At 39.5% G+C, this 20,754-nt stretch overlaps 1 protein-coding gene across 23 annotated transcripts in view; it reads left to right on the top strand.

The window, feature by feature from the left end:
• The window catches only part of LOC113159466 (neurexin-1a), a 217,797-nt gene that overhangs the window by 21,395 nt on the left and 175,648 nt on the right, over nt 1-20,754 (top strand). For 11 of the 23 annotated variants that reach the window (XM_026356163.1, XM_026356167.1, XM_026356166.1 and 8 more), the window contains one exon: nt 145-192. The exons of the other annotated variants lie outside the window; for them this stretch is intronic. In XM_026356163.1, coding sequence (XP_026211948.1) covers nt 145-192 — 48 coding nt within the window. The remainder of the gene's footprint in view (nt 1-144; nt 193-20,754) is intronic. 23 annotated transcript variants of the gene reach the window in all.

Here is a 20,754-nt window from a genome sequence, read left to right as displayed (position 1 = left end):
GCGTTATTGTTCAAATTATGGGTATGGGGTTGTGGGTGAGGCTTGATCAGTGTTGTGGGCCTCCCATCCTGGCTGTGATCCTCACCTCTTCTCCCTGTGGGGTAAGTGGACTTCTGATCTTTCCTATTTGACTCTCCTCCTCAGGGCAAAAAGGGGAAGCTTGGCTTGTAAGGTCCCTGCTGAGCATTCAAGGTAAAACTTTGATTCTTTCAAGTTGGTTACTGAAGTAAAGCCAAATTTAGCAAGTCATCATTACTGCAGTGTGGGAAACTTGAATGTCATGCGTGTGTGCTGTACTAATTGGATAACAGTGTTTAACAATACTGTATAATATGACATTCAGGTGTTCCGCTTACATTCTGAAATAAGATTTCCCTTGATTTTGCCTGCTTTTATTGCTTTGACATTTACTGTGCTACAGTATTAGCTCTACAGATTCCTATAAATATTTTTGGAATATTTGTTTTTCTCTACACCAAAAATAAAATATTGTGTTATGTTAAACACTGTCTCTTATCATACACTTGTGAAGAATCATCTGAACAGGTAAGTCGCAACATCGTGAGACCTAACGTTGTTGTGTGAACAGGAATCGCAGCTGTTGTAATGTCAGCTCGTCTGCTGCTAGGTGTCTAAGCTGTAGTGATACACAAATAGCATTCACACACACACACACACACACACACACACAAACACACACACATATACACAAATGAAACCGATCCCCATTATAAAATGCAGATTGATTTTTCCATCTCCTAAGGTAAGTGTCATTTCCATAGTCGTATTAGCTGTTTATTGTTCTGCAAATGGATGCAAGTTGGCTTTTCATTATACACATACAGCAAAAGTAATTCTAATTAGATTTTTTTTTTTTTTTTTTTATGCATTGGAAAAAAAAAAATGTTCCAGATCAGTGCTGTTTTGCAAACAGACTGGTTGACTATGACCTAATTAAAAAAATATTTAGTTTTTTGATATACCCTCTATCAACACTAATTTATGCATCATGCAACATGCAGGTCACATCCACTCTTAGGCAAAGCTACTGTGAAAATCTCTATCTGTATGCACAGTAAATACCTGGTGATACTTAAATCATGATTAACGGAGCACTAGCCTGTGTGTTGACTAGTTTACAGAAGTTAACTTGTCAAATGGTGAATTCCCAACCCTCTTTTATAGACATCTTTGTAGTGCACACTACAAGGCTTCATCTAAAACCCACAGGTTTTTACTGCGCTATCTCAAACACACAACTTGAATGTGGCAGAAGGAGAGCCACAGGGAGAGAATGCTGATGAGGCACAAATCTGACATACGTAGCACACTGCTTCTAATTTGGGCCATGGTTATTTGTCCCCTGTGTCGTACAGTGTGGAACCTTGTCAGTCCAGTTATGTATTGTGTGGTCAGGAGTGGGGACAGTGCCTATATTCATTAACTGCTTTAAGCTTGAGAGAATATTGTGTATTGTTAGCCCTCCCTGAGGTCTTCCTGTGTCACATTAACCACTTGTTTGGTTTATCCTCTGTTTCATGGCTGCTCCTTTGAGGATGAACTAGTTTATGTGTGCTGATTTCAGCTGCTGTGCTGACACTGGATCCTAAAACCTCACTTCCATCCAGCTCTTCAGAGCAGGACGTACAGTAGGATAAGTCATAATACCGCTGGCACACAAATCACCAGGGTATTTAACTGCTGTCATTACAATAAACTGCCATGTGCAGCTTAAGAGGAACTGCAGGCTGTTAAGACCAGCTTACAGGTACAACTGGGCTTTTTCTAAATTAGTGTACTGTACTTTCTAATGTAATTGCTTGCACTTTCTAAAGATGGAAATTGTCCCTTTTCATTTTAAATGCATGCACTTTCCAGAATTTCTGTGAAAGGCGTTAGCAGATGCCTTTGCTAGTTTGCTTGCACAGGATGCTGTGCTGTTTCCTGTAAGCTGGTGTAGAAATGCAACAATGAATTATCAAATGTGACAACGTCACAGCTATATTACTTATTACATGTGTGGAATGGATCTAATTCTAATTCAGTGTTTTCCAGCTTAAACAGCACAAAATATACTGCCCATCCAAAAAACAGTTACCACCTGGATTTAACTAAGCAAGTAGGTAAGAGCCTCCCATTGGATAATTTTTGCATGGATGATTATTTTACAGCTGACAACAAGTTATTTAACCCTAACTGAGTAGCTTCTAATTCCTAAAACAATCGTGTTGAAAGACACGACCTATAGTCGTGGAAAGATGTTAATCTGTTTCAGAAGAAGTCAAATTATTGGTATGCATCAAGCAAAAAAAAAACAAAAAACATAGGAGATTGATGAAACTACTAAAATTGGTGTGGTCAAATTGTAGAAAAACAACTGTAGAACTCACGGCTAAGTTCAATAGTGAAAGTAAGAGCATTTCCGCACACACAATGCAAGGGGATCCCAAGGGATTTGAACTAAACAGCTGTGTAGCCTTAAGGAAACCACTTGTCAGTGAGGCTAATTTGCCAGGGAGCACAAAGATTTGGACTCTGGAGCAATGGAAGAAGGTCATGTGGTCTGATGAGTGCAAATTTACCCTGTTCCAGAGTGATGGGCGCGTCAGGGTAATAAGAGAGCACGATATATCATTTTCACACATGGATTGACCACCACAGGGTCCAGACCTTAACCCTATTTAGAATCTTTGGGATGTGCTGGAGAAGACTTTGCAGAGCGGTCCAACTCTCCATCAATACAAGAATTGATGCAGATTGAAATCATGCCACAGTGAATGCGTGTAGTAATCAAAGCTAAAGTGTGTCACTCTCTCTTTTGGATGGGCGGTGTAATTCACATGTAGAGTGAACACTTGTGTGTCAGTGTCATTTTTTGCTTTAGGAATTAAATCCCAGAACAATGCCATTACTGCTCCTTCTGTGTGGATCACCAGTAAATATAGGGCACATGAATAAACAAATAACAACCACACAAGTAGATTCAAGAAACAAACAAAATGAGCCAAACAAGTAGTACGGCTCTGCTGTAATGCCAGCGTTGCATCTATTCCAGCACATGTAGACTCTAAAATAAATGATAATAAATGAAAAGAATATTGAAAGAGGTGTGCACAGGTTTGCATTCTTTATGGCACAGTGCAGTAGTGGATATACATAAGCAGGGATCCAGCACAGCTCAGTGAGTAGGTGCTGTAGGAGGATGTTTCGGTCATTGAAAGACACTGAAAAAGACCCACTCGACATATAGTATGTGGGATTTTAAAGTACCACCCATTTATCTGAACACGCAGCTTTAGGGTTGATTTTTACATAAAGTTTTGCTAGCTGTATAACTGCAAAGGTCACAATACAACATCATTCCTCCAAAGTTTCAAGAACTCTTAACACTCCACGCTTCTGTTCACACACTTGGAAAAAAAAATGAAAGCACTTTCACTGTATAGGTGGTTTAAAATGTTTCATATAGAGTGATTTGTAACCTCTCGTTCTGCAACTGTGCCCAGCCTCTTGCTGTGAAATCTCTTAAAGCTCTGCCTGAGTGACATTATTCTTATGTCTAACTTGTTTGTGAGGATTAGACTTCTCATCATCAACCATGACTTGAACAGTCCTTAAGCCAGTTGTTCTCGAAGACGACGCCACAGTAGGTTTGCTGCAACAATATGTCACATACTTTACTCGAGAGGCTGCAACTTTTAGTGCCTCTGATGTTTTCTTTTACCACCGAATGAAAACGCTGTGGATTTTTACACCAGTCAAACAGGAAAGAATGTGTTATAAATCTTGTAATGAAATGCCAATGCTCCACCGAATGCTTTTCTAGCTTCATTTGCTTCTGACAGCCCGGTGGACAGCATCAGAGGCAATACCAAAGTTATTTTGATGGTCTGATATGTTTTGCTGTTTGTATAAGGGACCTTACAAAGGTTACAGTAATGTACCAGAATGGAGAGCAGCTGAACGGAGTGTGGTAAAAGCAGTGCATGTTTCTTCCATGTGAGCTGGGGTTGAACTGGCTTCGACTTTCCCCTTTTTCCCTTATAGTTAGTTTGACAGGTTTGTTAGGTAAAATTAGTTGATTTTTAGGCAACATGTTTTACACTTGTGACTGCACAGGTGAAGTCTGTGGACGATGGTTATGGAGGTAAAACAAGATCATAATGGTTAAATGGTGAAAAAACACTGTCTTTAGTATATATTTAAATTCATTTCATTTATGGATGCTCTATATTTTCAGATGATAATCAAAGAGCAGTCCATCTCAATGTTATGGGTTTGCACCTTTGCGACGAAAATGCAAACGTTCTTTTAAATAATGTGCGCTGACATGTCAGAGTGCAACTTGTCAAGAGTCGTCTGACTTCTTTACCTGACAGGTAACATGATACCACGTTGTGTGTGTTGAATCGACAACAGATGCTGCCTTTGTACCGTAGCTCCTCGTGACAACTGCAAACTGTCAGTGAAATCTTTTTAGCTCTGTTGAGTCCCACAGGAATACAATTTCTCAGCTTCCGTCCTACATAATAAACATATTTGTAGTTGCAGCCTTTTCCTCTTGAATAGACACCAACCGGTGAGGTACAGTAATCTTACTGTGAGGTAATCTTTCGGTCAGAATTAACATTAACAAGCCTTTTTTATAGTGCATGCGATACTTGTTCTTATTTTTGATGGTCTTGATTCATACTTTTCCTGGGCGGCATGCTTAGTGTTAATAACACCACACAGTGAGTTTTATGGGGCACATTATGTAAAATGTCAGTGGAAGTGCTGTTTGAGAAGCTGACTCATAATTTTCAACAAGAACACAATTGGGTTTATCTCCAGGTCTTGGCATATGAGTAAAATTGTTGCTATGTGATATAAATACCCCAAACTTAAGCACATAACTTAGCCACATACAGAGTATGAATCGGTCACTTTGTTCTCTCTCCTGATCAGGGAAGTATCGTGAAACAGAACCTGCATTTGGTTAATGTGAGATTCATTTAGTGTTATGTTTAATGAACTAACAGCTAATTTGTTCGTTAAGGAGATGATTTCCTGTTTACTTATAAATCACTTTAACCTTTTAATGCACATTGCACAAGCTGTGTAAATGTGATCTTGGCGTTCCTATCCTGAAAAAGTAAAGTCAACAAGTATGTGTGTCGGTAAAAAGAAATTCATATTGATAAAGCTAAATACTACTTTCTTTTTCAAGAGCAGGACATGTTAAAATATCTTAGAAATATTTGTTTAATAGCAATAAAATGACATGTATGTGTTATGCATTTATGTGTGTTGACAGATATAGTTAAATACAGTATGTATAGTGTTATTACTGCTTTACGGCGAACAGTTAAACACACGCTGCGCACCAGAGGACACGTCAAAAATCTGAAAGCATGACAGGAATAAAGACATCTTGTACACACCCTGTCTCTTCCAGCAGGCGAAGCCTTGAAAATATGAGTGTAGTCAAACCTTACAGAATAGCATGGACCCACGCTTTTATTTCTATTTTGACTTGCAGTTTCCGTCATATTGAAACAGCTCTTTAAGAGAAGCTCTTATATAAACACATAAACATGGAGGTGGGGGAAAATGTTTACCATGGCATGAACTTGCATGTGTCACACCTTTCAGGGTTCAAGTCCCAGCACCTAATTTTGCTGAGAAGTCATCAATAAGTTTAATGTTAAGCCAAAAAAAAGTCCAAACTTAGATTTCATTTCATTTCCCCTATGTGTGACAGGCACTGAACTATGAAAGGAAGCAGGCTCCACCCTATCCCTATGTTGTAAATAACATTTAAATAAATAATACTAACTTACAGTTTATCTGTACAAACTTCAGGCAGCCGACCCCTCAAGGCTGCTACTGTACTAACATGTATAATTGTTGCTCCATCTGAAGAGAAATAGGAAGCTATAGGAACAACAAAGTGGCCTCCTGTGTACGCACTGAGTCAAGAGAATGCCACTGAAAATCTGTCACAACTAATTTCACACACTTAGTTACTCACGCTGCCTTTTAACAATGGTGTGAAAACCGTGATGAATGCTAGAGCGAGGGGAGAAGTGTGATGAATAACTGTTAATTCTGTTAAACACAATTATTTTAATACTAAGATACAACAGGATATGATCATTTGTCTGCACAGACAGGCGATGCTCAAATAAAAAAAAAAATCACTTAAAAATGTAATGTTAGTGTTGTCTTGAAAGAGCCATTTAAAAAACATTATATAACAATATAATGAACAGTTTGTATAGCCTAAAATGATTTTGGTGTATGAACATTTTCACTTAAAGTCAATTGGTAATGTCTAATTACAATCTAATAACCCGCTGAAGACTTTAATCACTTTCACATAAAGTAGGAAAAGCTTTTAGTAGGAATTACTTCAGCTTACACCACCCTAAAATCGCTCCTATGTTCTCACGTGACTCCTTTTTAATAGGTTTTAAAAGGTTTAATAAAGAACTGTCTATTTGCAGTGCTGGGCAAGATTAATACATGCAGAATAGAAAATCAGGCATTGTGTTTTAAAGCAGGAAGCTCTAAGAGCTACTGACCATCACCAGACTTTATTGTCTTGTCCAAGGGCACCTCGACATGAAGCCAGAGGGAACCACTGAGCCTGTGGTTCATGGACAACTGCTTTACCATCTAAGCTACAGCCACCCAATTAGCTGTACCAGGATGATAGCTCCCACCATCCAAAGACATGTCATTATGTTTGGTGGTGACTCTCTAAATTGCCCACAGGTGTGCATCAGTGTGTGTGTGGTTGTCTGTCTCCATATTTAAACACTGTGACAGGCTGGCGACCTGTCCAGGGTGTACCCCGCCTCTGGTTCAATGACAGCTGATATTGGATCCAACACTCAGGCGACCCTTGAGAGGACAAGCAGAGGGGATAATGGATAGATGGATTGACAATAGCAGGGTGATGTAGTTTGTTAAATAAAGTTACTGTAAGCTCCTGAAGCTTCAAAAATCAAACCAGCTCATAAAAAAAATTGCTCTTGGGAGCATCATACTGTAAGCAAGAAGTCAAAGCCACCTGGCCTCCGCAATAACAGAGGCAGTGGTTGTTGAAACACGGTTTTGATGCCTTTAAGAAATAAAGTTTTCACTTACATCAGAAACATAAGTGAACCACAGAGTAACTGATGATGAAATAACATGTTAATATAGCAGCAAAATAAAACAAAAGAACTCACTACACACTACACAATTTACCTCTGTCACGCCTACACTGCATAGCTTACCTGTTTCATATACCACCCCAGGGCCACCAGTGTTTGTTACAAACAAGTTAATTGTACCTGATGGGTCACAGAGGCAGTTTTCATTGCAACAGAGATGGGGAAACGGTGCAGTGCAAAGGAGAAGAAAAAAGGCCTGTAATTGCCTGGAGTGAGATTTGTGTATCTTGACATGGCAGATTGGCAAGGCTCCACAGATTAGTACATTACCACAGATTCTGCTCCACAAGGGGAGGCAGGAAGACACATAGAGAGAGTGAAGGACTTAAAGCAGACACAGAGAGGCATTTAAAGAATGAGCATTAGGAAATGGGCAGAAAAGAAAGGAGGGGCGCTATGTGGAAAGAAGAAGCGTGATAAAGTGGGATTATAAAACAGAGGCATCTGATTAGAATGGACACTGAGGTGAAATCTAAGGACGAAGGTAAGAAGAAAAACGCTGTTGCCCGAAGTTAAATGAGTGTTTTCTTTTTGAGGAAAATGAGTTTTATTTGTTTCGAGCAAACATTTATTTTCATATATCCGACCTGCCCGCCTGCCTCCTTGATAGACATGTTTTGCCTTTGCGCGCCAGCCTCAGCTGCATCGCCAGCATCCTCAATCAGATAAGCAGCAGCATACCTTCACATCTCAGACCTGTCATAACAGGCAGTTTTTCTGAGGTCGGAGTCAGGTTCTGAACAGCATCTCTGTCATCTCGCGTAGATCGTCGATGATAACAAAATCCAACCGCGGAGTGCGGATTAACAGTTATCAATGCCTTTCCCAAAGAAAATTTATTATAAAAGATGACAAGCATATAATTTTCCCCAACCTAAAGAAAGGGCGAAGGAGAATGTAGAATAAAAAGCTTGGATCAATATGAACAAGGCTCATCTGGCTCCCCAGGTAGAGTGGAAGGAGATCTGCTTCAGATCAATATTGCTGGTCGATGCCAGTGAGAGACTGCAGTGATGAAAAACTCTATTTCTTGGCCCACAGGAGGGAGTGGATGAATCGTAGCAGAAAATAGATAAAAGGGAGATGCCTATACTTCAGCTGCAGCCTGTGAAATGCATCCTTTGCATGTCGGCTTGTTTAGTTATATTTCAGCTTTGAGATCATGGATTACAGCCATTTAGTGGCCTCCACTGATGGAGCACTGCCAGGTGTTGTTATGGTGTCCCATATAAGGTATGAAATCACATTTATGCTTTCACTGTGTATTATGAAATAAGATAAAAAAAAAAAAGCACAATACATGTTTTTTAGAGCAACATATGGTGCTGTAGTGCCGCTTTGTGTAGGTGATTTATGAGAGCGAGCCAGCGGCTTAGCTACCTTCAAAGAGATTATTTCCCCCCATCTTTAATGGTTCACTCATCTTCGCCCATTACACTGTAAGTCTGCAGTGTGTTACCTTCCAGACATGTTAGTGAAAACAGATACAGTGTGACAAATTTCCACGGGATCACTCACACGCCCATACATATTCATACGTCCTTTCTGTGCCTGTTGCCCCCTGCTGCTCAATTCAATGTGGAATTATAGTGGAAAAGTGAAGCAAATGACTGTAGATGCTGACAAAGTGTTTTTCATGGAGCACATATAAAAACTAATTACATATGATTATTTGAAAAGAAATTATAGTGATTATAAATGCGTTTTTTTTTTCTACTTCAACTTGAATGAATTTCTTCTTCCAATTTCACAAATAAGTGCAGCCATATTTAGATTTACATTACACACATGGATTTTCACGTTCGAGCTCGTTTATTTCGAAGAACTGCAGCAGCGGTTCAGCTCATTTTATCTAGTCCAGTAGCAACTTTCAACACACGCAGTTCAGACAAAAAGTTAGAAGAGACATTAAGGACATTTCTTTAAGCTTTGTTTAATGATTGTATCACAGTATCATAATATATTTATGTATTTTATCATAGTATAAATGCCTCCACAGGCCTAAATACACAAGAACAACAGAACAGATTAGCTTGCCAATAATCTGAGTGGTTGATTTAATTAAATAAATATAATAAATGCAACTATTGTTAGGACTTGAGAGATCTTGTACTATTGATTCAGCTGAATTTTAGTGTGACCAAACCCAAAGTAGATGCCTTTTCAATGATGCATAGCGAGGAAATGGCAAGGCTCCCTGTGGGAAATTGAATACTCCATTTCCAATTGAGTGTGCCCTGGAAAATCCATGGGGGGTCAGTGGCAATTTGTCTCAGGAGGTCTGCACTGAGAGTCATTACACTCAAGACCAACATGTCCCGAGGGACAGGACCATTGTTTGAAGGGAGACTTGTTTTCCCTTTTTTGCTATATATAAAATATTTCAAATCACACCTTTGTTATTTATATAGCCCAAAATCATACATTTGCCTCAAGAGGCTTTACAATCCAATTACAAAGAGGCTTTATTTCCTGTCTCTCCTTGTTCTTCATCATGCAAATAGGTATGAAGATTCCTCCCCCTGTTCAGAGGAGTGACATGAATTGCAAGTTGCGTAACAGCATTAAAACCGGCACAATACAACATTTGCCTTTATCACAGTGAAACAGCATCTCATTAACCTCTATTTTTGAGAAGCTCATCTTTGTTTAACAAATTGCTCATGTCCCCTGTTTAATTATAAGCAAAGTGCCATATCTTCTCCACTTGGAAGATAAGTTTTGTTGTGGCTCAGATTACGGGTGTCATGAATTTTAATGGGCAAAGAGCGCTGCTATCAATCATTATATTTATTTATTTACTCATGTTTCAGCAAAGGGAAGGTGACTTTTAAGCAAATGTTTGCTGATATACAAACCTGAGATAATTGTCGTAGTTGCTGCCATATCACTTTATATTACTGTGTTTCATTCTCATCTTCTTTTTTTTTTTTTTTACTTCCTTGTTAACCAGAAGTGGCTGTTGTAATTGACGATCCTGACAATGGTTTCCTTCGAGTAAGCCATTTAAGGACGTATAGGCTCTTGAGTGCTGGCTGTGTTGCTAATTTGTAGGTTGCACAATAGTAGCCTGTAATTTTATCCTTGTGGGCAAAGCAACTCTTTGCTAATTTGATTGCTCAGGGATAGTCTTGGCTGAGGAGGTTTTTTTTTTTTTTTTTTTTTTTGTCAATGATCAATTCACCATTAAAAAACAGTCATGACTTGAAAATGAACAAGAGCAATTACGGATGAGATCAGATAAGGTTGCAATAACTTCTCTGATAATGATATCACCGCAGAGGCTCCATGTCCCTCTGTGCTCGTTGGTTACGATGGTGCTTGAATTTCCACTGTAGAGAGCTGTTTTAGACAGAAAACTATTTTCTCAGAGGTAAAAAAAAAAAGGTTTGAAACTGATGTGTGTGCTTCCTTTAATTTATGTGTTTGTGTGTGTCTAGAAGTGATCAACACTCCTGTTTTCACTCTGAATGCAGTGAATTCCCTCCCCTCTTATTTGCTGCTTTTGTTTTTCACTCCTTGGATTCAAATCACCTGTGCATTCCCCACACACCCTCGGAAAGAGAACGAGTCGATGAAAGGCAGTGGGAGATTACAGTAGGTGACCCCACTTGATCCACAGCCGCTGTATCAGTGAGTTTCTGGTTGTCAGCGCAGTCTTGTTTTGGCTTGTGGATGAGATCCACCTCGGAGCAACATCAAAATGGCAGCATTATTCCCGTTGTTCTTCTCATTGTTGTTAGAGGAAAGTCAAAAGATCAGCGTAGCAGCGGGAGAAAAGGCTTTATTTTCAACAGTTTATTTTTAAGAACTGAGACCGCAAATTTACTGTAAATAACACAGACCACATAAGCATGATCATGCACTGTAGTGCATAATACATACAGTTATTCATACAGAGGAGTGTAGTTCTTGTTGTTTCAGTGCTTTGCAACAACAGACATTATAACAATGAGTCGATGAGGTTTAAATTTTAGGTTGTGATCAGTTGCTGTCAGCATGTGGAAAAGGTACTGCAGGAGAGTGCTTTAATGCCAGGCTCACAATAAACAAAGCGAGTGCTCCTAGATTTGCATTGTCTGAGTTTGAATTGTAATGACAGCTTCAGCTCGATTTTATCTGTTTAAGAACAACATTGTCTCACTTAAAATGCAATCGCAATTATGTTAATGCGGGCGCTCATTTCATTCGAAAGGCGGCAGCGCGCTGCTCTCATACGTACGAGTACTTGATAACTCACGGCTGCCTGTAGGGAATGGCATTATGAACTGTAAATATATTGCTTTCAGGTGGCCCTGCTGAGGCTGGGGAGCTGTCAAAATGTCCATGTTCCCATGAATGTGCTACTACAGCAAGACCCCCAAGAATTAAAGTGGCTGCCTGAATCAAGCCAACCTGCATCATTAATTTTCATTTTTGTTCACCGTCAGCTGTTATTTATCCTTAGGTTTTATAAATTTCAGCTCGTGGGAAGGAGCACGAATTTCCTATGAGGCAGTCAGTACATAATTAGGACTCTGGCAATCTAGGCATTTACATTTTGCCAGACAAGTAAAGCAGCATTTGTGGATTACAACAACTTCCAGTGCTGAGATTAGCCAGGAACAAGTCAGGCTAATCACTGAAGGTCCAATCTCTGATGCACTGATTTTGTGTGTGCAGCACATTGTACACTGATGTTTGTCATATTTTTTCTATTATGGTAGAATCATTATCCCTTACCTCTGCTGGAAAATAAGGCTTTTTTGCAATTGTTGGGAAGTTTAAACTGCTGAAAGGATCTGAACAACAGTAAAGAGCCGTTTTCTGAGTCATGCCAGAGAGATTTTTGCATAAACAAATAGATGATATTAGCCGCTGTCACAAAGTGGGGCTGTGTCAGAAGGGCGTCCTATCCCGTGTAATTGAGATCACACACATTTTTTCTACTTCCTTAAATGAAATTCTTGCATTGAGAACAGTCACTTCACCCGCAGGAAATTAAAAATCAAAGCAGCAATACAAAGTTGTCTCCTAAATAGCAGTGAAGCAGCGTTCTGTTCAAAGTATCTCTTTAATATCCTGGGTCTATCTCTTCATTATCTGGGTGTTACAATCTGTATCTCTGCCTGCTGGATGGTCAAATTCAAATAGCAAGAGGAATATAAAAGGTTGATCTTGTAAATTTAGTAACGTTGAACTCAGCATACAAAAAAAAAAAAAAAACACACCAGCATTAGATATGTCAAACATTGGATCAATAAATCATGTTTTTAATATACATACGTGATGTGAAAAACATATTGTAAGAAAGTTGGAGAACTGGTGTAAAACTCATTCATCACGTTTTCACGTACATTATTAATTTATTCATCTAAGTCTCGGTATAAAATGTAGAAAGGTTTAGCTTCCTGATGGACTGGATTCATGGTGGAGGATGTCAGACTCCATTGTTTGTTCTGAAGATATTTCGATAAATATGTCAGTATCTTGGTTTTAAGGGAAACATTGTATGTATTGTTAAACAGTGCTGGAGCTGTATTTGCTGTTAAGGTGTAATTTAGAGGCTGTGTCAGTGACTAAAATAGGCCTGCAGATAAGAGCTGAGGATGCCTTGCACATCATTAAGTGTGAAATATAACAACACGCCCCTGAGCTGCCTTCTGTTCCCCTGGAGAGACGACAGCTAGATAGGGCTCTGCACAATTATGGCTGAGAGAGCCACAGACCTGCCTTCCTCACATTGCTTCATTTTAAAGCTGCTCTGATGGAGAGTATTGCAGTACACCACTACACGAAGCACCTGATAACAAAGGTACAGAATCCTTTGAATGCTGTTTGTTCTCCGGTCCAGTAAAGTGGTGATGGAGCCGACACGGCTCTTATTGCATTTCTGTTCCTCCCCAAATTCTCCTTGTTCAGGTAGAGCACTGCACGGGCTTAGAGGCAGATTATCAGTGGAATTATTTCACACCACTCAAAGCGCTCCCTGGAAAGGGAGAAAAGAAAACATTACATTATCTATGAAGATGCAGCTCTGGAAAATTGAAAAGTGAAGCATGCTCTCTGCAAAAAGGCAGGATGTTGTGCTCCCTCTGACTCGTCGGCCCTTTTATTCCTTTGTTTGCAGGATAGATTTGACTGCTGTATTCAGAAATTGTGTGCTTTTTCTGGAGGTGCAGTATATTTGGCTGGGGATGTTGGCAAGGTAACATCATTGTCATTTCGTCAGCTTTTAAATGTAATCAAATACCACTTCGGTGAGTCATTTCATTACACGTTCGGAGCATGCCGAATAATTAGGCGCAGCGCACAACAGCAACTGCAACACATCCAATCTAATTCTAACTGTAATTTAGCAGACTTAGTAGGGCAACTTCAGCTCTCTCTTTCTTGATATATGTACTCTCATCTCCATTGTTACTGTATAAAGAAGTGAATGAACATTGAATCATATGCATTACAGAGTGAAAAAAAAAAAGAAGAAAGCTATGTTTTTACATATGTTTTCCCATCTTTTCAGCATCATGCGGGACCCTGGAGATAAATAAAAAAAGGTCTCCTAACATTGTGGTTTTTTAGACTGCTGACAAGCTGTTCTCTGGCTATTAAATCCATTTCTCACTGTCAGTGGAGCTGAGGCGGCTTCCATTTGAATGAGGGAGTACTGGTGCTCCTGCTGCTCTGGGACCTAAATACAGTAGGCTATACACCGAGGGGCACGGAGTCCATATTGTGCATTGTGTCGCAATTGATGTGCAGCAGGATTATTGAGGAACTCAGGTTGTTTGCGGCTACATCAGGTCTTGACATTTAGCAGTAATTCTTGTTTAGGGGATTAAAAGTAGTTTGCAGTTTTATCGTTGAGTCTATTCATAATGATATACACTGATCTAATCCTCATAGTCAAACGAGGCCAGCTCTTCAAAGCTCTATCACACAAAATGTATGTTTATGCTTCACTAATTTGTTTTGCCAAATGCATTTAAACATGTGCTGTTAAATACTCATTTCAAGATAAATGACCAGTCCTGTAATTTGTCTGGAGAACCACAAGAGATTGCATGTCAGGCAAACGTATCCATGTAAGCCATTTAAACAAATGACCAATGCTACATTTTTTTTACAGTTCTGCACAGTCTCAGTGATTCATGACTAATCCTTTTACGTTGAATGGTAAACCAGAACACAAAAGCTGCCCAGCACAACAAACACATTCACCATATTGTATACATATGTTCTGACATGCAAATGTAATTATATTAACATAAAACCCCAAACGCAAATCCTTCCGTCGGACACTGATAAGAGGCTAAGAGAGCTGACAAAGGATTTTTGGTATCAAAATGAGTGTTATGAACTTTATCTCGAGTCTTATTTGAGAAACAAATGGGCCTGTCATCAAGAACACACCATCTATAATTCTTTGTCCTTTTTTTCCATAAACAGTTATTCCGCCTATGCCGGCCTTGGTGCCAGAAGATAAATAAGGGGAATTAATTTGTGTCAGGATGACAGGAAAGCGCTGCTCTGTTTGGCACGAAAAGCAGAGCAGAGAGTGTTATTAATGACCAGATGTGTTGAGTGCAAGGACCACAGTCGCTCAGAAGGAGGTCAGGAGAAACGGAGGCGTACCATGTGGACAGAGAGGATGGAAACAGGGAGCCAACGCAAGAATAAAGGGACTGCTCAGTAAAGTGCCAGATCAACAGAGGAAACTAGTCTTTAGGATGTTAGAACACCCACTACTCCTTAGCACTTCTTGTTTGTCCTAGTTTTTAATGTCACCAGCCTTGCGCTGATCCTCGCTGTGCGATGGTGTAATATAAATAACGGACCCTCCCCAGACTGCTGACTTGGGAGCCGTGTGTTATGTGGAGGCAGCAGTCAGGTCTGTGGAGCTGTGACACGGCCACCTAAAGAGAGGACCGCGTTCGGCGGATGCGTCTGTGGCCTTGAACGGACCACGATGTTTGAAAAGGAAGCATCTTCAAACTCAGCGTGCACGTGTGTGTGTCTGCGCGCGAGTATCTGTGAAATATATTTTTCATTAGAGTTCAATATCAGCCTCTAACAGTTTAATTCTCATGTGGTTTGAAACATTAATTGGCAATTAGATTCCACCACTGCACTGTGTAATTCGTCATTGATCATTTGAATGAATGAACAATTCAGGACTTTACTTTCTTTTCTTTTAAAGGCCCAAAAGACGGATTTTCTCAACTAACTTCTCCCTGTGAGTGATGGGATCTTATATACCCACTATTTTCTGCCAAAGTTAACTTTAATTTATTTATTTTGTTGGCAAGACTTTCTTTTTTTTTTTGCCTTTTTAAATAATTCTACAATACGAGCAATTAGGTTTTTGTCATGATAATATGTGTGCAGTTTGTTATATCTCAGATTTCCTGACAGACTTGAACCATTAGAAGCATGATGCCAAAGAGGTGGCAGGCTCCTGTGGGTAATATCAGGGAATAGGGACAAGTGATCTGTGTGTTTTTTAGGTTTACTGTTGCACATAAATACATACTGTATTAGTACAACTCTGATGTCAAGGACCACGTGACTTTGCTTGGCACTTCATACAGTCTTATGACAGTTATAACTTGGCATGTTGTTAGCGATAAGTGTCTCATGAATAAATCACTGCTTAATGATTCATATGTGTGGTACAGTATGTAAAAAATAGCTCACTCCTAGAAAAAAATGGATTTGTGGTACTTGCTGTGCCACAGATTTTATTCAGCTTTTGCATATTTAAAAATAGAGCTCCCTTTTGGCATCTCATATATGAAGACAATACAATACTGACATATTCCACTTTATTGCATGAATGTTTGCAGTTTTCCAACACTGGCTAATCTGCTGCCTCAGCTTTTTTAATGACAAAAAACACTAAAATATCAAATACTTAATTTTAAGTTACATGTGTTTTTACAAGATAACACCACAGTGTTTGTTGTTCGGTCAGCTGATGTAAGAAAGTGTGAGCCATTATACACTGTAACATCACTGATGCTGAATAAAAACAACTCACTTTAGTACGTACAGTATGCAGTAAAGCAATAATGTCTGAAAAAACTGCCTCTAGCCACTGAGACTGCAGCACTGACCAAGGCCAAGAAGTGAATATTAGTGCAAGTCTGCAACATCTGTTACTGGAAACAGGATGATGCAATTGTTGATGTTGCTTTTGCAAAGAGGTAAACAGGGTTCATAGTTGGAAAGTTCAGTATTAAAACACAAGCACATGGTTATACTTGAACATGTTGAACAGCTACCATCCAGGAAGAATCTACTGTAAAACAGAGACATAGTGTAAACAGCCTACATGATATCACTTTACTGGTTGCTATAATGTGTTGCTCTCTAAAGTTTCTGCATGATATTTGTATACTGACATGCCAGTGAAGTCACATGTACTGTTCAAGTAGATCTATCCAAACAATCACAGCTAAATTGCAGCTAAACATAAGCTTTCAGAGCCTGTCATTGAAATTAATTCTGCCCCACTCACATTAAGTAGTGTAAGTGCGGAAAACCACTTTGCTAATTGTGCATGGCGGTGTATGATATGCTTTGTACAAAAAAAAAAAAAAAACAACAGAAAAAAGGTCAACGATGCACTTCACACGTGTGTTTGTGTGTGTGTGTGTGTGTGTGTGTGTCTGGTGTGTGTGTGGGTGATCGCTGTTTGAAGATGTGATGTCCAGAGCATCTTCAGCCGTTACGACCACATGGAGAACACAGAGTGGCCCATTACAGCTGGGCTGACCTCACATTCATCGAGCACATGCAATATGTAATAGAGACTTATTGTGCCTTTTTGTTCAACCTTTTAAAAGTGCGTGCAGTTGTTTGGCAACATGAAAGTGGGACTCAATTCCACAAAACGGAACAGATCTGTCAACATGAACGACCTTTCACTATTATTTGTAGAGATTACCACCTTTGTTACTGAACATGAACATCTTTATATGAGTGTGTGTGTGGTTGAGGCACGCTGTTTGTGTGTGTGTGTATGTATCTGACAGGAGGCACACAGTTTACATATTTGAGATTGCAGGGGTCTTGACAAACATGTGATTATTCCTCAGTAATTAGCTTGTTGGCATCCCTGTGGTAAAAACAAGGGTGGTAATTAGGAGGAGAAGGTCTTGGGACTGCTGTCTGATTCTCTTCGAGAGACATAACTCACCAGGGGATAAGACAATGAGACAGGAACAGGGGCGCTTGGGGGAAGGAGGGGTGCTATGTGTTGAATGTGACCATGCTGTCATAGAAAACAAAACTGTTTCATAATTGCTATGCAACAGGATAGAGATGCAGCGATGTGGAATTAAGTGAACAAAAGTACCTTTTGAAAGTTATTAGAAAAAGTATTCAGCTTGTTAAGCTACAATAAAACTAAAATCTAAAGTGGGACCACTTTTATTGCTACATCAGCCTGTAAATCCTCATATATTGTTGTGTATTGTATGCAGCAAAGTCAAGGCACGCATTTGTAGCATGGACTCTTTGTCTAAGTCAGAGGGCCACAGGGTCACTGGGGGCAGGTGAAGATCCATCACAGGCGTGACTAGTGCCAGTTGGACTACTAGGCCACCCCTGGACCTGCAAGGCCCCAGCTGCTGCAGTTGCTTAGCAACCCTTGCTGTAATTAGTCCTGAGATGTAGCGCCTCAAGTCAGATGCCCAGTCTTCACTGCTGGGTCAGACCGCAGTAGAAACAAAGCCACACCTACACAGGCTGCGGATACTCAAGTGAATTCTTATTAAAGCGCTAAGCACACTGTCAGCATATGAACACAGGAAACAAGTACCTAATGACTGTGAAACGAATTTCCTCGGACTTAGTGAGAGAAAATGAAGCCATGGTTTAGTAATTGTTTTTATATTGAATAAAATTCATCCTTATTTAGAAGTTAAGGATTAAAAAGTGTGAGCCACGTGCAGAAGAAGCTTAGCAAAAACCTTTGTTATGTAGTGTTATGATATCTTTGTGATATCTACTGTAAGCACAAAAACATTTGTATACCCCAGTGTGAGCGATGTGGCCTACCTGCCTTTGATTTAAAAATATCCAAATGATCATACCTAAAAATCCCGGCCAAAGAATAAAAAAAAACAATTTCCTACTGCATAATATAGTAAAGACTAACTGGTGTCTACATGTGCTGATACTAGAGAACTGAATTGGATTTCCGATGACGCCATGGCGAAGCACAAGTGTTGCAATGTACATATTTCACTGAACTGAAATATTGCTTTAAGTGTGAAATGTGACAAACGAGGTACTGAGAAAGCTAAAGGCCACTTTCGACAGACTGAAAGAGAATGACCTACGCAGAAGTGGCTGAGAAGGCAAATAGGGGCTTAAATAAAGACAAATCGCCCCGGCCATATTGTGGTGAAATTGCATTTACTGATGGAGGAAGAGAGTAACAGCTCATTCTCCGGAGAGACACTTGTATAAATAAATCACGCTGTGTGCAAATGAAAGTGACAGTACTTCTATGTGCAGGATGTGGGGACCGTATAGAGGATTGAACGGAGGAGAGATAATAGAGATTGGACGAGTAAAATGCAAACAAGCATCACTCTATGACTGCCATGCACTGTAGAAGTGGAGTGGGAGCATTGATGAAACCTTCAATAGATACAGTAATTTCCATAGTGCTGCAGAGGAAATTGTTTTATACTGTAGATCGCATTAAATAAAAAGAAAATAAAGTGTTTTATAGTGTTGTGCTCTGAGGTTTATATGAAAATATATCCCATGAAGCACTAATGCTGCATACTTAGATGCATTTACTGTATATTTACAGCACGTCTAATACTGTACATTACATCTTCCTGTTTTGTTTGTCACAGTATCTGGCACTCCTCGAGACCTTGATATTCCCTGTAGGAAGCAGTGATAGTCAAGTCTTGGCAATGTGAGAATTAATAGTGTATTAAGAAAGTACTGAGCCACAGGAAATACTGAGTGAGAGTGTTTGTCAGGAGTGAGTTTAAAATCTCAGTTGAGCTACTAGAGACTATTAATGCTTGAGTCACTGCGGTTTGTGGAATTGTTATTGACACTAACATTCTTCTTTCAATAAGAAGAGACTTGAAAATAAAGCAGTTGTGTATGAATTTGAAGAGTTGTAGTGAAGCCATTAATAGTTCACTGGGAATTGTGATCTAACCTGTTTCAGCTGGAACCAGATGATGTTGGGTATGTTTTATGTGTGTTATAACAAGGAACTCAAACCTATTACTAATGTTCATTTTGCTATATAGTGCGTTTAGTCCTTCACCCCTTTTCATGCCAGCTTCTGTTCCACTAGCCTCCATATGTTTTCTAATAGCTGCCTTTTTTCATTAGACTTTCTAAAAGCTGAAGATTTACACAGAGAGTGTCTTGTGATATTTTAATTAAAACAGAGATCTAGTGGACGGTAACCTTTTAGCTTTCCGGTGTTTTATTTTCTGTAGGATTTGGGGCTTTTCTGGTCTAAGAATCATGATATATATGTAATGAATGCTGAAGCTACATCAGAAGTAGGGCAGAAATTAGGCTCAGGGTTTTAACCAAGCTTAGGTGTGCATTCATTCGTTTGTAGGACAGTGATTAGTTTCTGCTGTTCACCAACTTCTCTTCTTACTAGAAATATGTAGCCACCTTGTTTGCAATCTACACTTACTGGCCACTTTATTAAGTGCACAAGTACAGTCTAATGTAATCCTAATTAGCATCTCTGCTATGAATTGTGCTTTTTCAAAGGTCTGCCATTCCTTTATTGTTCACAGTGGGTGGTGGAGTCGTACTGGGGTGCATTATATTAAGACGTTTCTCTAACTATTTACATAAATCGTGGAGTGTACAGTATCTACATTCCTGAAAACAGCTGCCTTCTGTTTGATGAGAGGAAAGAGAGTTGGCAATAAAACCAAAACAATGTACTGAAAGGTGCTAAAATTATTTGTAGACCTCAGGGGTACTACAGAGTTAGGTAATAATTGTTCACAGGTTCATTACTGCGACTGACCCCTTTCACGTTTTACATAATGACTCAATCCTGCTGAGACCAACTTTAAAGCACCATCGTGGTGATGTTTTTTTTAAAAGGCTGTTAAATGTGTATTCCCTAAAAACAGGCTTTGGGCTGCCGTTGAAGTCATGCATGCATTGAGGCATCTTCATTTAGTTTCTTCTTCTTCTCCCTGTTCCTAGATGAATAACAAGTCATTGACGTGGGCTTGTTTGGTAGTAATTCATGACCTGCTGCAACCCATATCAGTGACCCATAAAACCTCGGCCAAGTATCAGGAGGTCAGTCCCGACTCAATAAATTCCAAGACCAGCCATCAGCAAACTCAGATAGAGCTGCAATAAAACAGACACAGCTCATAAACCGAGCCCTGTGGACCAAAAATATTCCTCCACAAGTGTTTAAACTGTCATTTTAAGACTCTTGTTGCCTTGTGACATTTAACTATCCAGCGACTTCTTTTCTTTTCAGTTTTCAGTTTTTAAAATCTCCCACCTGTACTTGGACATGACGCACCAGCTTTATGTTATT

The sequence above is a fragment of the Anabas testudineus genome, chromosome 15 (assembly GCF_900324465.2).
Source record: "Anabas testudineus chromosome 15, fAnaTes1.2, whole genome shotgun sequence".
In the NCBI taxonomy this organism is placed as follows: domain Eukaryota; kingdom Metazoa; phylum Chordata; class Actinopteri; order Anabantiformes; family Anabantidae; genus Anabas; species Anabas testudineus.
The sequence above is the reverse complement of the archived record's forward strand: the minus strand, read 5'-3'. Positions and strand labels throughout refer to the sequence as shown.